This window comes from Centruroides sculpturatus, unplaced genomic scaffold (assembly GCF_000671375.1).
Source record: "Centruroides sculpturatus isolate CEXI.00-Female unplaced genomic scaffold, Cexi_2.0 scaffold114, whole genome shotgun sequence".
NCBI classification, from domain to species: Eukaryota; Metazoa; Arthropoda; class Arachnida; order Scorpiones; family Buthidae; genus Centruroides; species Centruroides sculpturatus.
The window spans coordinates 926,419-941,178 of NW_019384417.1; the positions used below are offsets into that span (position 1 = coordinate 926,419).

The 14,760-nt window shown below is 30.5% G+C and overlaps 1 protein-coding gene across 1 annotated transcript in view; it reads right to left on the reverse strand.

The window, feature by feature from the left end:
* Positions 1–14,760, reverse strand: part of LOC111619223 (E3 ubiquitin-protein ligase HECTD1-like) — a 202,998-nt gene that overhangs the window by 79,016 nt on the left and 109,222 nt on the right. Inside the window, exons 18-21 of the mRNA XM_023360909.1 lie at positions 13,016–13,124; positions 11,579–11,713; positions 1,417–1,559; positions 1,206–1,349 (exon numbers count right to left, since the gene is read on the reverse strand). Coding sequence (XP_023216677.1) covers positions 1,206–1,349; positions 1,417–1,559; positions 11,579–11,713; positions 13,016–13,124 — 531 coding nt within the window. The remainder of the gene's footprint in view (positions 1–1,205; positions 1,350–1,416; positions 1,560–11,578; positions 11,714–13,015; positions 13,125–14,760) is intronic.

Sequence of the window (14,760 nt, forward strand, 5' to 3'; positions counted from 1 at the left end):
GTACCCCTGTAGCGTGCCGTGACATTTCATGATAAGGAAGCTGTGTTTTTATAAGAAGCCGACTTCCAGGAGCAATCAATTAATGTTTTTTTAAACGTATTTTTAATACAGTGGAACCCCTATAAGACGAGTTCCTATAATTACAGTTCCTATAAGACGGCGAAAAAATTGTGGCGGTATCCGTACACAACGGTAAAAAATCCTCTTATAATTACGTAAAACGTCATCGGGCAGCCGAACTACTTTCCCGCCGTCTAGCGCCATGCTACGCACAGTTTAGGCGGTTAAATTGAGTTTAGTTTCGTCTGTACATATAATTATATATAAATTAGGTACTGTATATATAATTATATATTAAGTATATATAATTATATATTAATTTATTGTAACTTTATTATAATTATATATATTTTTTCCGCCGTCTGGCACCACACTATGGAGAGTTTAAGCAAACTATCATCTGTACAGTATGTAAATTAGGTACCATAAGTCTAATACAGTACTGTAATTTTATACATTTCGTGTGAAAGAAACATTCCTTATTCAACGGCGATTAAAATTATTTATATTAATGATGTCTCCAAAGTTCAATGAAGTTTTCGCAGAAAAATAACATCAGAAATCGCGGCCGCGGTTTGCTGAGCTGTTCCACAATGAAAACAAGCTTGAGCAACAGCGATGTCAAATGATGCACACTTGGTAAGTAATCCTACAATTTTTTGTTTATAGCGTAGTTTATACGGATTATTTCCAAAAAAAAATATACGTATTTTGGAAATGTTGAGTCGGATTAATCTAGAATCGATTAATTTTATGAAAGAAAACTTTTCAAACAGCCATAGTCCGTAAAGTGCATACGTGTCAGGCTGTGATTGGCAAGGACTCGTAAGAAATCAATTCATAAAGGACGGAACGTATCTACCGTCTTATAGGAGGGTTGACTGTAGTTAAAAAGTTTATTAAACAAATTTATACACACAGAGGCTGTCCATAAATTATGTAACACAGATATAGGTAGGTATGCAAGTAATCACTACAATGTATTACAAGAAAGTAGAAGTGTTTACAAAAATGCTACATAGTATTAAGGTCTCACTCTTTGAGTAACAGAATACAGTAGAGCAGGGGTGGCCAACATGAGGCCCGATCCATAATGTATATTTATAAAATACAAATTTTAACTGCCTCAGTTAAAGATAACTTACTTATCGTCATTTGTGTGACAATTCAGTGCCAAAGAATCTCTGTTTAATATATCTTCTAATCTACCGTAAGGTAGATTTTTTCCTTCTGATGACATGACAACTACTAGTCCAACTTGTGCAGGGTTAACCCATTCAGAAACAGTCCTTCAACAGAAATCATATTATTAAAAAATAAATAATTTTTTTTCCTACTTAATAATTAAATTCAAACCTTCCATTTGTTCCAATCCAATACATAATTCCATTTTCATCAAAATCATGTTGATGAGTAAAAGTAAGATGAACATCAGTTTCTTTAAGTTTTTTTACAAATGCAAATGTTGATCTATCACAGTCATACCATTGCTTTGCAACCTAAATGTTTGCAATAAAGGAAATTTATTATTTCAAAAAAAATAACAACATTAGAACTTTAAAAACTATTGTTTTTAAATAATATACAGGCTGTACAAAGACAGTTTTGTCAGCCGTTTTTTTCTTTCTATAATTTTAATTTATGAATAAAAATAAAATTATTGTTTTATACAATATGATTAGTTTTTCCCTTATAAATTCAAAATTTCAACTGTTTAGAACTATTACACATTCAGAAAAATTATCATCATCATCTATCAAATTTCTTACTAAAATTTTTACTACTGTATAATACTAGAATTGTGATGGTAGCCTTGAACTCAGTTGTTAGTGTCTATTGAACACTAAACCATAAGCAGCATTCAAACTAATGAATATGGTTTATCAGATTTCTCAAAGTAATTTTTACTTTAAAGTTAGGTATCTATGTAAGTAATTTCATTGCACCAAGACAGCATAAACCATGTAACTTCTGTGCAAATTGCAATACTCATATCCACTACATCACATTCATATGCTATCTGCTGAAAAGAAAGGAAAATAAATCAAGGACACAATTATTGTGACAATTGAGCCTGATCCTGTTCTTTGTGAAAATAAAAAAACAAGAACATTAATTAATTTATTATTTTTTTTATAGTTTTCACCTTTATTTTTATCATATGTAGTACCAAAGTGTGATGGGGTCAATAAACGAAAAGTCCCGACTCTGGCAAATTTGCAACACATGACTCTGACCTTATGCCCTTTTAAAATGTCATACTGCAATTCCTTTTATAATAAAGATGCCACTGGATATCCAAATATTTTTATCTAAAATTTCTGTAAAAAACTCATACTAAAATTGTTGGTGAAAATCAAAAAATGAATATAATAAATTTACCTTAGAAAGACTTTCAATTTCAAGTACATAACAAGTACACTACATCTTAATAGCCACTTTTATTAGCTAATTATGAAAAATGGATTTAAATTTAATTATTTGCAATAAAAAAAAATTAAATGCAATAAAATACGAAAAATAACAATTTGATGAATGATATAATAAATTAATCCATAAAATAGTTTTTCCTGCTCCAACTACAATGGAAATAGTTAATTTCCTGCTGATGGTTGACTAAACTTAAACCAGTAAATAATAAGCTGAAACAATCCTTAATTATATTTTGAAGTTTTCTCTTCCACTTTTAGTTTGTTGAAGTTATATTCTGATCTTGGTTTTACTTTTTTCATTGTTTTTCTATTGACTGTTTTAAGATCAAATTATGTTATCGAAGCTGTAATAAATAGTCATATATAACTCAAAACCAGTAGAAGGACAGTCAAAAATTAGTCAAATTAGTAAAAACAATTGATATCCAAAGTAAAACATCTCAGATGTAAAGAAAATATTACACCAAGTAAAAATTATAGCACCTGAAATGAAACTAATTTTTTTCTTGATAGTTCTCTTTGGTAAAGATAAGCTTGGCACTTCAAAGCAATACCATAAACATTTACTTTCCAGGTACAATCCCACAACTAACTACAAGTTTTCAGGGGATTAATTCACTTGGCCACTGGTGGGCCTTAAATTAATAAAAGCTGTTTTCTGAAAGTATAGAGCATGTTGCGTGAGATACACATAACATTCTGCTATGAAATGGTCTTCATGGGTTAATATCATTTTGATGTCTAAATTTATTGAAGTGTCCGTCTTTAAGAAATTTCTTTATTCATTAAATTTCTTTAGATCAATTAAGAAGTATTTTTCTTACTTCAAATTTCTTTGAGGTCAAAGTCGCCAGAGTCAAAAGAATTTTACCAACTCTGACCAAAAACATCAGACTCCACAACATTGGAGCCAAAAGCATTTAAATCTCATTTTAAAAAAATCACTTGTGTGAATATCCAGATTAACTGAGAAGTCTGACCAAAAACAGTATAAAATATTATAATACCGCCATATAAAAAATACATATTATGTTACATACATAATATAATAATGATTAAATTTTTTCTCAACCATTAAATGTCATTTCAATGTATATTTTTTTCTACAAGTAAAAATTTTAACATATACAGTAGACCCCCTATAAGACGGGTTCCTATAATTACAATTCCTATAAGATGGTGAAAAAATTGTGACGGTATCCGTAAAAAACTCCTATAATTACGTAAAACGTCATTGGGCAGCCGAACTACTTTCCGCCATCAAGCGCCACACTACGGAGAGATTACTATCGTCTGTACAGTATTATATATAAATTAGGTACTGTACATATAATTATATATTATATATAAATTAGGTACTGTATATATAATTATATATTAAGTATATATAATTATATATTAATTTATTGTAACTTTATTATAATTATATATATTTTTTCCGCCGTCTGGCACCACACTATGGAGAGTTTAAGCAAACTATCATCTGTACAGTATGTAAATTAGGTACCATAAGTCTAATACAGTACTGTAATTTTATACATTTCGTGTGAAAGAAACATTCCTTATTCAACGGCGATTAAAATTATTTATATTAATGATGTCTCCAAAGTTCAATGAAGTTTTCGCAGAAAAATAACATCAGAAATCGCGGCCGCGGTTTGCTGAGCTGTTCCACAATGAAAACAAGCTTGAGCAACAGCGATGTCAAATGATGCACACTTGGTAAGTAATCCTACAATTTTTTGTTTATAGCGTAGTTTATACGGATTATTTCCAAAAAAAAATATACGTATTTTGGAAATGTTGAGTCGGATTAATCTAGAATCGATTAATTTTATGAAAGAAAACTTTTCAAACAGCCATAGTCCGTAAAGTGCATACGTGTCAGGCTGTGATTGGCAAGGACTCGTAAGAAATCAATTCATAAAGGACGGAACGTATCTACCGTCTTATAGGAGGGTTGACTGTAGTTAAAAAGTTTATTAAACAAATTTATACACACAGAGGCTGTCCATAAATTATGTAACACAGATATAGGTAGGTATGCAAGTAATCACTACAATGTATTACAAGAAAGTAGAAGTGTTTACAAAAATGCTACATAGTATTAAGGTCTCACTCTTTGAGTAACAGAATACAGTAGAGCAGGGGTGGCCAACATGAGGCCCGCGGGCCGCATGCGGCCCGTCGGGAGTCGTGTTGCGGCCCGCGGAGCTAGGTCATATGAACATAAATGTTAACTTTATTGTACATATCACCAAATGAACATTAGAAGAGTTAAGAAGGTTTGGAAGAGTTCTATGAAACGTATTTGGACAAAGATAAATATCTTGCGTTTTACAAACATGCTCTGTCAATGGTTTCGCTATTTGGAAACACTTATGTGTGTGAACAACTTTTTAGTCGTATGAAGTACATCAAATCATAAGTGAGAACATGAATTACTGATGTTCATTTGGAAAACTGTTTGCGTGTAGCGACTACATCAGTCTAGATCAATTTTGATGCACTTATTTGTTAGTTCTGTAAAACAAAGTCAGATGTCTCACTTTTAAATATTTTTAAATTATCTAATAAATATGTTTCTCGGTTATTAAATAAATGATTCTCGGTTATGTTTTATTTTCTTCAAAAAAATAAATATACCTATTTTTTGTGTTTTTTTTTACATTAAACAAGGCAAGTGTTTGACCACGATCTCACCTACTGGAAAGCAACGATGCGGTTGAAGCTGTAGCACGCTTGTTTTTTTATTTTAATTAAAAAAAAAAAAAAAAAAAATTAGGTGCATGGCCCGGCAGGAAATATTATTTCTGAAATTTGGCCCGCCTGCTAAAAAGGTTGGCCACCCCTGCAGTAGAGCATCAATTATCCAAATCAATTGGGGACTGTGGTTGTTCGGAAAATCAATTTTTCGGATAACCAATTATGTACGAAAAAATATACCTATTCCATGCTGAAATTCATTCAAATCCTGGCATGTCCTTAAGCACCCTCTCATGGTCACACCAGTGCTGCGAGCTAAAACATGCACACCAACAAAAATAATATTGGAGTAGCCCAAGACATAGCCAAAGATTGCAGCACCACACCACTAGTGGAAATTTAAATTTGCCGACTGGAAAGCTTTTGGTTAATTGATGTTTCAGTTTATCAATATTAGGATAATCAATGCTCTACTGTAATTCATTTTTGTTTCTGAATTTATTCATACTGTCTAATCATTGCTTTGTATGTTAAACATGTAATTATTAAACTAATGATGCAATGTTCAATGGTGCTATGTATTATTCCTTTGTGCAATTAAGGGGGTTGATCAAAGATGTGTTATCTAATTTTAGAAGCATTATAGAACATTACAGGAATGTGGAATTATGGGTGCAAAATAAAATATGTAATTTATGGACAACCCCATTTACAAAGTATAAAATATGTTGTAATGTATTCCATGGAGCCCTGTTTATGTCAGGAGTGGGGTGAAGCCAACTTCCAGGCTTTTGACAGGTTAGTCCGTTTTAGGCAGGTTCGGCTAAGACAAGTTTTGTCCGCCATAAACAGGTTTCCAAATTTTAGACATAGCATAGTAGCGTTAGAATGGAAGGCGAAAATCTAAGAGCTACACTCGGAGGACTAAGTGGTTTAGTCCCCTTGCTGCCTAGTTTTTCCGGCAAGCCAGAGGATCTACGCATAAGCGAGTTTTTCGAATCATTGGTGGATATAGCAAGGCTAGCTGCTTGGACAAAAGCACAGATATTAGCGATAGCCAAATTAAGACTAACAGGAATCGCACATGAATTTGTTAGGAAGGATCATAGGATTAAAGCAGTAGAGGAATTCGAGGAGTTTAAACGCTTAATTATTGAGCGATTTGAACGTGAACCTTTTCCTATACGATTAAATAAGTTTTATACCTGCATTCAGAGAAGGGAGGAAGATGTGCAGGCGTATGCCGCTCGTCTTCAGTCTCTAGCAATGGAAATAGTGATCACGCCAGAGCCGGGTGCAAATGCTGAAGAAACTGCTATTATACAAAGGGTCCAGACAAAAGAATTAGACGAACGATTAAAGGCGCAATTTTTAAATGGAATCGATATTCAGATAAGACAGCGCGTCATGTCTAGAGATCCTGCTACTTTTGATGATGCTTTAAAGGCCACTATAAGTGAAGAAAGTATAGAGACTCTGATGGCACAGCCCAGTTTTAAAATCTGACCCATTAGAGAAGTCAAACCTGATACAGGAAGGTCAGCGAAGGATTGGGAAACATTAAACACCACTATCGAGGAACTTCGATCTCAAGTAGCTGAATTATCAAGCAAGTCGTCCTCATCTAGGAAAGACCAGCTATATAGAAAAAACGATTATTGTCCGATTTCCTACCCTCGTCTAAGATGAAATAGGCCACCAACACAAATTCAACGGATAGACAACGATTAGCCGGATTCCGCATTAGAAGAGGAGGAAAAGTGGAAGGGCATCATACGAACCACTAGAAGTCAAATGAAGAGACCCCGTTATCCTGTGCTACGTGAATAACGTTCCAGTAAAAGTTCGTATAGATCCAGAGTTCAAGGACACAGTATTGTCAAACGAGGTCGCCAATAAATTAAAAGGAAAGGCCCCAGTTAAGTTTGGACAACGAAGGAAGATAGAAGGTCCGAATGGAGAGTCCATCTCAACCATAGGTATGATTGTCCCTATTTTTAAGTTTAGAGGACACAAGTTCTCTAGAGCATGCAAAATTGTCCGTTCGAATACTATCGCCCCTTTTGAAGGCATGATTGGAGGAATGCTTCTAGAGCAAGAGAAGTTAATTCTTGATAGAGACAACGAGCGAATTATTTTACCAAATGGTAAAGTCAGTCATTTTTGTTCATGGAGAAAGAAAAAAAGGTCTGCCCGTAAAAGAAAGACAACAGGTGACTGGACAGAAGAAGAGGCGAATAAACCCCACTTCATGTGCTCCACGCATCCCACAGAACAGTCACAGGTGATCCGAATTGTTTGAAATGACGTCAAAACAGATATCAAAAGAATCAACATAGAAACAGGGGAAACCGAACCTGATTCAGAACAATCTTTCACATCAGAGTCTCAAGAAGAGCCGAATATAGGCACACTGGAGAAAGTAAATCAAAGTGAAGCCGAAAACAAAACTCAACACTTCGAACCAGCTTGAACATCCTTACAAGCTGGATTCAGGCCTTGTTAATCATCATTTCCTTGATAGGAGGACCAAGCATGTCCATTGAAGATACACCGATATGACCAAAAGCAATTACCAATATCTCCTCAGGAAGTCGCATACCTATACCTATTCACCCATCAACAACATCTCCTAAAATTAGAGTAGGGCATTTATAGAAAAAAGTCTCGCTGCAAATCAAGTATTTAGTGGGCAGTAGCATTAGAACTCCTGACACCAATGTGAGATACACAGTGGGTCACTGATTAAGTCCCAATTGGCCACTCACCCTCCTAGCCATCCAACGACCCGAGATTATTTACCTTTAAACACCAATTTGATCTTTGAAAAGAGATAGAAGATAGAAGTCACACGGAACAACCTACAGCAAATAAGGTGGAAATCAAGCACAGTGATGTTACAATTAGCTAAAAACTATTTCACAGACAAAGCACTGTGAACTGGTGCATTGTCTTGGTGCAAAACCCAACTGTTTCTTCACAACTCTGATTCTTTTCTTCTCATGCGTTCACACAATTTCATCAAGACTTCAAGGTAATACTGATTTACTGACTAGACATTGGGAACCCACTGCCATTACAATACCCTGAACATCAAAGATAACAATCAATATGGCCTATGCTTTCTTTACCTTCCAAAAATCATTTGTGCCATTCAAAACCACATGCATGAGACATACACTCATCACTATAAGCCACATACAATTTCTAAAAAACAAACAAACACAAACTGAAAATTTTGTTATGGATTTCTTCAGTTTCACCAGAAAATGTTAACTCACTGTTCATTCTTGCATTTCATTATTTTCTGACCAAGGGTAAGAAAATGTCTATATATTTGAACACATGTCCACTCAATACTGAGTAAAGTGATGGAGTTGATCCTTATCATTGCACAGTGACAGGTTAGAGCATGCTCTATAATAATCTCTTTCTCTTCCACTCAATTTCAGAGTTATAGGTTAGTCTTTTTTTTTTTTTTTTTGTTTGTTTTTGTGTGTTTGTTGAACCTTGGATCAGTTTTGTGGAAAAATAATAATATACAAAATGTAAAAATATATACAACTTATCAACTTGTGTTTTAAACGTTTGTTTACTTGTTTTTGACTTATAAGTAATTTTGAAGAAAAATAAAAAAAACATTCATTTCTAATATCAATATTACTAGTAAAAATATAAATTTTCAAAGACTCAGATAAGACTCAAATATTTTAACACCTTTTGTGTCATCATCAGGGTATATTTCCATAGAAGAAAATTTAAAATACTATTTAGAACACTAAAAACATTTTAACTTACAAGGAGACCCTACGGCTTTGGGGAAACAGATTTTGATGATTTTTGGTGTACAGATAGTACAATATGTGAGTGTACTACCTGTAAAATATTAAAGTGCAGTACTCAAATATAATCGAGAAAAACGAACTTAAAGTTTTTTTTAGCACTTTATATATAAATTATGTGCGCTTCCATTTGAGCGTCCTGTGGCTGAGTGGCAATGATCCTGACTTGTACGCTTGAGTTCCCGGGTTCGATTCTCATGTATACTTTTTCTTTTTTTAAATTCATACTTATAATGTATCTATTTATTTACTCATTCATTTATTTCTTATTATTTATTTATTTTAATTTAATTTCTACTATTCCAAGTCTAATATTTTTTTACTTTTGTTGACAATAACGGTGCGTTCTTGACACCTGTGTGTCAACTTTCCCATCTAATTGTTATCACTAACGGTGACCGATCTAATTCTCACTAGTAGCGTTTTTTCTATCGGAGTTCTTTTTCACTCACTCTTTAACAGTTCGTTTCTGAATTTCAACATGAATAGACATATTTGTATTTGTGCAGTGAAATTTATTTTGAATAATTATTTTATAATTAAAAAATGTCATCAAGAGAAGCAAGTTCTTCACGTTGTGATGGAAGAACTGAACTGAGTGAACTGTTACTGAAAAAACTGTTGATGATAACTCTTATACTCTATAACTCTTCGATATACAGTGATGTATCGAAGCTGCGGCTAAAAAATGAAATAGTGTATTATGAGAGTTTACTTTTTGAAAATAATTTAATTGCAATAACATCTTCTGATACACTATCTGAAAATGCTATAGGCACAGAATTAGACAATAAAACATTGGATGTGTTGAATGGTAAAATTTATAAATGTTGCAATTAAATTATTTTCGAAAAGTAAACTCTCATAATAACTACTCCATCTTTTAGCCACAGCTTCGATACATCACTGTATAGAGAGTTATCATCAACAGTTTTTTGTCACAACGGGAAGAACTTGCTTCTCTTCATGACATTTTTTTAATTATAAAATAATTATTCAAAATAAATTTCACTGCACAAATACAAATATGTCTATTCATGTTGAAATTCAGAAACGAACTGTTAAAGAGTGAGTGAAAAAGAACTCCGATAGAAAAAACGCTCCTAGTGAGAATTAGATCGGTCACCGTTAGTGATAACAATTAGATGGGAAAGTTGACACATAGGTGTCAAGAATGCGCCGTTATTGTCAACAAAAGTATAAAAATATTAGACTTGGAATAGTAGAAATTAAATTAAAATAAATAAATAATAAGAAATAAATGAATGAGTAAATAAATAAATACATTATAAGTATTTATGAATTAAAAAAAAAAAGTATACACGGGAATCGAACCCGGGAACTCAAGCGTACAAGTCAAGATCGTTACCACTCAGCCACAGGACACTCAAATGGAAGCACGTATAATTTATATATAAAGTGCTAAAAAGAAATTAAATTAAAATAAATAAATAATAAGAAATAAATGAATGAGTAAATAAATAGATACATTATAAGTATGAATTAAAAAAAAAAAAAGTATACATGAGAATCGAACCCGGGAACTCAAGCGTACAAGTCAGGATCATGCCACTCAGCCACAGGACGCTCAAATAGAAGCACGTATAATTTATACATAAAGTGCTAAAAAAACTTTAAGTTCGTTTTTCTCGATTATATTTGAGTATTGCACTTTAATATTTTACAGGTAGTACACTCACATGGTGTACTATCTGTACAAAGATCATCAAAATCCGTTTCCCCAAAGCCGTAGGGTCTCCTTGTTAAACATATTCTAAAATCTTTCTAACAAACTCTAAACCCAGAAACAGACAAATTTTAGAGATAACTCTAAGATTTGTCTATCTGTCAGACTAACTCCATCATAACAGAATTTCCTTAAGCTCCCATATAAGAAATAAACAAACTTCTAGCAATTTGCTACTTGTAATACATCTTGAAAAAATTTCAAATTTTTTTCTATCTTTCTAAAATCCTCATCTTCTGCACTAATTGATCAGCATCATTATTCTAAAAATAAAATTTGATGATAAAAAATTAGTCTAAATTCTGTTTTATTGGAAAACTCAAACAGTTACATTTAATGTTCTAAATAGTATTTTAAATTTTCTTCTAGGGATGTACACTCATGATCGTGAACTGTGGAGAATAAAATGTATTCACAACTTTATTAAAGTTCTCCAATAAAGCAGAGTATGGTTAAAAAACTTATTTACTGAACTAAAATGAGTTCAAACAGTCAATAAGTAAGTAATTACAAATCATCTATCACAAAGAAAACTGGATGGCTGAATGGAAACGTGTCTTCTAATCTGAGGGACCCAAACCTGGAACCAGACAAATTATTGAATTTTCATGAATGATCTGGTTCAGATATGTCAGGTTTCAAATCTCATTCATCAATGACTGAGTATACTAATCCATACGCAAAAATGAACTCTTATTAATTAATCTAGGCTAAGCAGAAATTAAGGGTAAAAAAATTAGAAAAAAGTATGCAATTCTATTTACAATTTAGCAATTTAAATTAATACTGACCATCTTTGCTAAATATTTCTCTAATTGGCCAACAGTTGTTAGAAGTTCCATTTTTAGACTTCTTCCTGTTCTGTCAATTAAAGTCTGTTCACCTGAAGCCCTTTCAAGACGAAATCTTAATCTTCTTGTCAAAATCTAAAAAAAAAGGTGTTTATATTTTTATTCTTTATCTTTACTTAAAAGAGTATCTTGTAAACCTTTAAGAATAAAACTTGCTTCCAGTAATATTAAAAAAATTATAATAAAAGTATAAGCAATTGTTTCTTTGAATTAATAATCTATTATAAAGTTAATTTTAATTTTAAAAAATGGAAATTAATTTGCTTGAATAAAGAATTATAAATGATCCTGTTATATATAAACAGTAAGTTAATTTTAGCGGTAACATTAAAAAAAAGTCTGTTTAATTTCTGAAACATTTAATTTCAATTGCCTTTTTTAATATAACAATGTTATAAAAGAATATAACAATATAAAAATATAAACAAAATTAAATTCAAATATAAAATTTTAACTAAAAGAAGTTCAAAATTTTTCATTGCCATTGTGTCAGAAGATATGCAACACACCACCACTACTACAATACTATATAGTAAAACATATTAAAGTAATTCAAACTTTTGTAAAAATTTAATACAATTTAATACAATAATGTATCAAGAGCACAAATTATTCTGCAGGTACTAATAATACATTGTAATAATCTCTTCTTATATATATATTCACATGAAATATTCATTTTTGCCAATAAACTTTCCAACCAAATACAAAATAGTCTCCAGAATCAAATAAAAAGATATATCTTAACAATCTAATTGTTACTGATTATTATGCTATTGTTTATATTGTAAGCTCAGATTTAAAACATGACTCAAGTTTAATTATTCAAAAATACTTTCTTTTAAAATCATTTTCCTTATTTAATAGTAGTCGTGTCAATAATTTTTGCTTAATTCTCATATTGATTATACAATGTAGTTCTTATATTTTAAAAAATATATATATAAAATTTGTTAACAACAATTTTAAATGAAAAAATTTTGTATCATCACATAGATATAACTACTTATTATCATTTAGTAACATTATTCCAATTCATTATTAAAATCATTTAGTTTACATTATAATTTGATCAAATATAAATTTTTAGTATTTCAACTTAATTTTAAGATGAAAAGATGAAATAGTTGAGCAGATTTCTAAATCAATGAAGAAAGACAGAAACACTCAATTTTACCCACTTTCACATGTTATTCCCCCAAATCAGATTTCATCTTAATTAATGAGATGAAATTTATAAATAAAATTTTTGAATTGCATTATTAAGGGATTTTAACATACATATAAATTTAATATTCACATCAGTGTTGTTGAAGAATATATTTTCACATTTCAAAAATCTATGAAACAGAAAACACAAAAAATATTTTCTCTTACTTGTAACCCAGAACTGGAACCTGGAGTATCATAAAGATATACTGGTAATTTCTCTATTGATTCCAAAACTGAAATTAACTTTTTTACAAGAGCAATTGAAGGAACAACACTGAAAATAAATAATATAATAAAATTAATAAATTTTGATAATAATGTATATAACTTCAAGCATTTTCAAGCATTAATGATCATCAAGTGAATCAAAAAAGTAAATAAAAATAATAATTCTCTGAACATTATCATCATTAAAATTGCATTCAGTAACAAAACTGACAAATTTATTTTTAATGAATTTCAGAATAGTTATACATTAATGTAAATTAAATTTTAAAAATATATTAAATAAGAAAATATTCAAATAAAAATTTAGTTGTGAAATATTAATTATGGCTTAAGAATGATAATAAATTTAAAGATTTCATTTATTTTCTATTATCATAGTTGTTTTTTTTTAATCTTTATAACATATATTATCATTTACAAGAATTTTCTCTAAAATTCTTATCCAGTTTATTGTAGCAATCCCTAAATGACAATTTCTTTTGACAGCCCAAACTCTACTTGAAAACCTTGATTTTAATTACTGATATAGCAGCAATACTTTTTCCTAAGTATTGCTGCTATATTATTATATTTGATCAGTATCATATTTATATTAAAAATAAATATATCTCAATACCAAAAACTATCATATTAATATTTCTTGGCCCATATGTTACATCACAACAAAAAAAATATGGGAGAAAATGAGAGATATTTGAATTTAAATTGCCTTGCATAAATTTCCCTTCTCTCTTTTGACTATAAATTAGCTCCTAGAAAATTAACTGAAAATTAACCAAAAGATTTCCTGGAAAATGAGAAATATTCTTTAATAAATTACAATAAATATAGATACAAATTTTCACAAAGATAAAACCTTTGCTTCTGTTTCTCTTCCAATATGGAGACATCCTTCCTTTTTAGGCTACTGCCTCCACAATAAAAAATGCAAAATATGGTAAAAGTGTCCTCTGGTGCTTATTGTGATAGTGGCAGGAGCACCAGAGGACACTTTTACCATATTTTGCATTTTTTATTGTGGAGGCAGTAGCCTAAAAAAGGAAGGACGTCTCCATATTTTTGTGAATTTTTACGGACTGCTGATGGTGTGAAACAATGGAAGAGAAAAAGAAGCAAAGGTTTTATCTTTGTGAAAAAGTTGCATTTATATTTATGCAACTTATATTTATTAAATGTAAAATAATAGTAAACTGTATATTTATTAAATGTAAAAAACCATCTGCCATGTTTATTTTTTACTACTTTTACTTAGAATTTTATATTTATTAAATGTAAAATAATAATAAACTGTATATTTATTAAATGTAAACTGTATATTTATTAAATGTAAAAAACCATCTGCCATGTTTATTTTTTACTACTTTTACTTAAAAATATTCTGGTTTGTATTAAACGCTATACTATATAATTAAAATTAAGCAAAATAAATACATTACAATAATTAAAATACATCAAACATTTCTCACTATGGTTGCAACATAAAACATCACAACTACAAATGTCATCATTGCAAGTTGCAAGTCACTGGACTAATAAAGTATTTTTAATACTTTGTGTTATTTTGCTATTTTCTTTAAAAAGCAACTTAATATTAATATCAAATTATGCATATCCTATACTATCTTAATCAATACTTTAACTTTTAGTGTAGTTTTATATTTAATAAAATTAATACAAATATA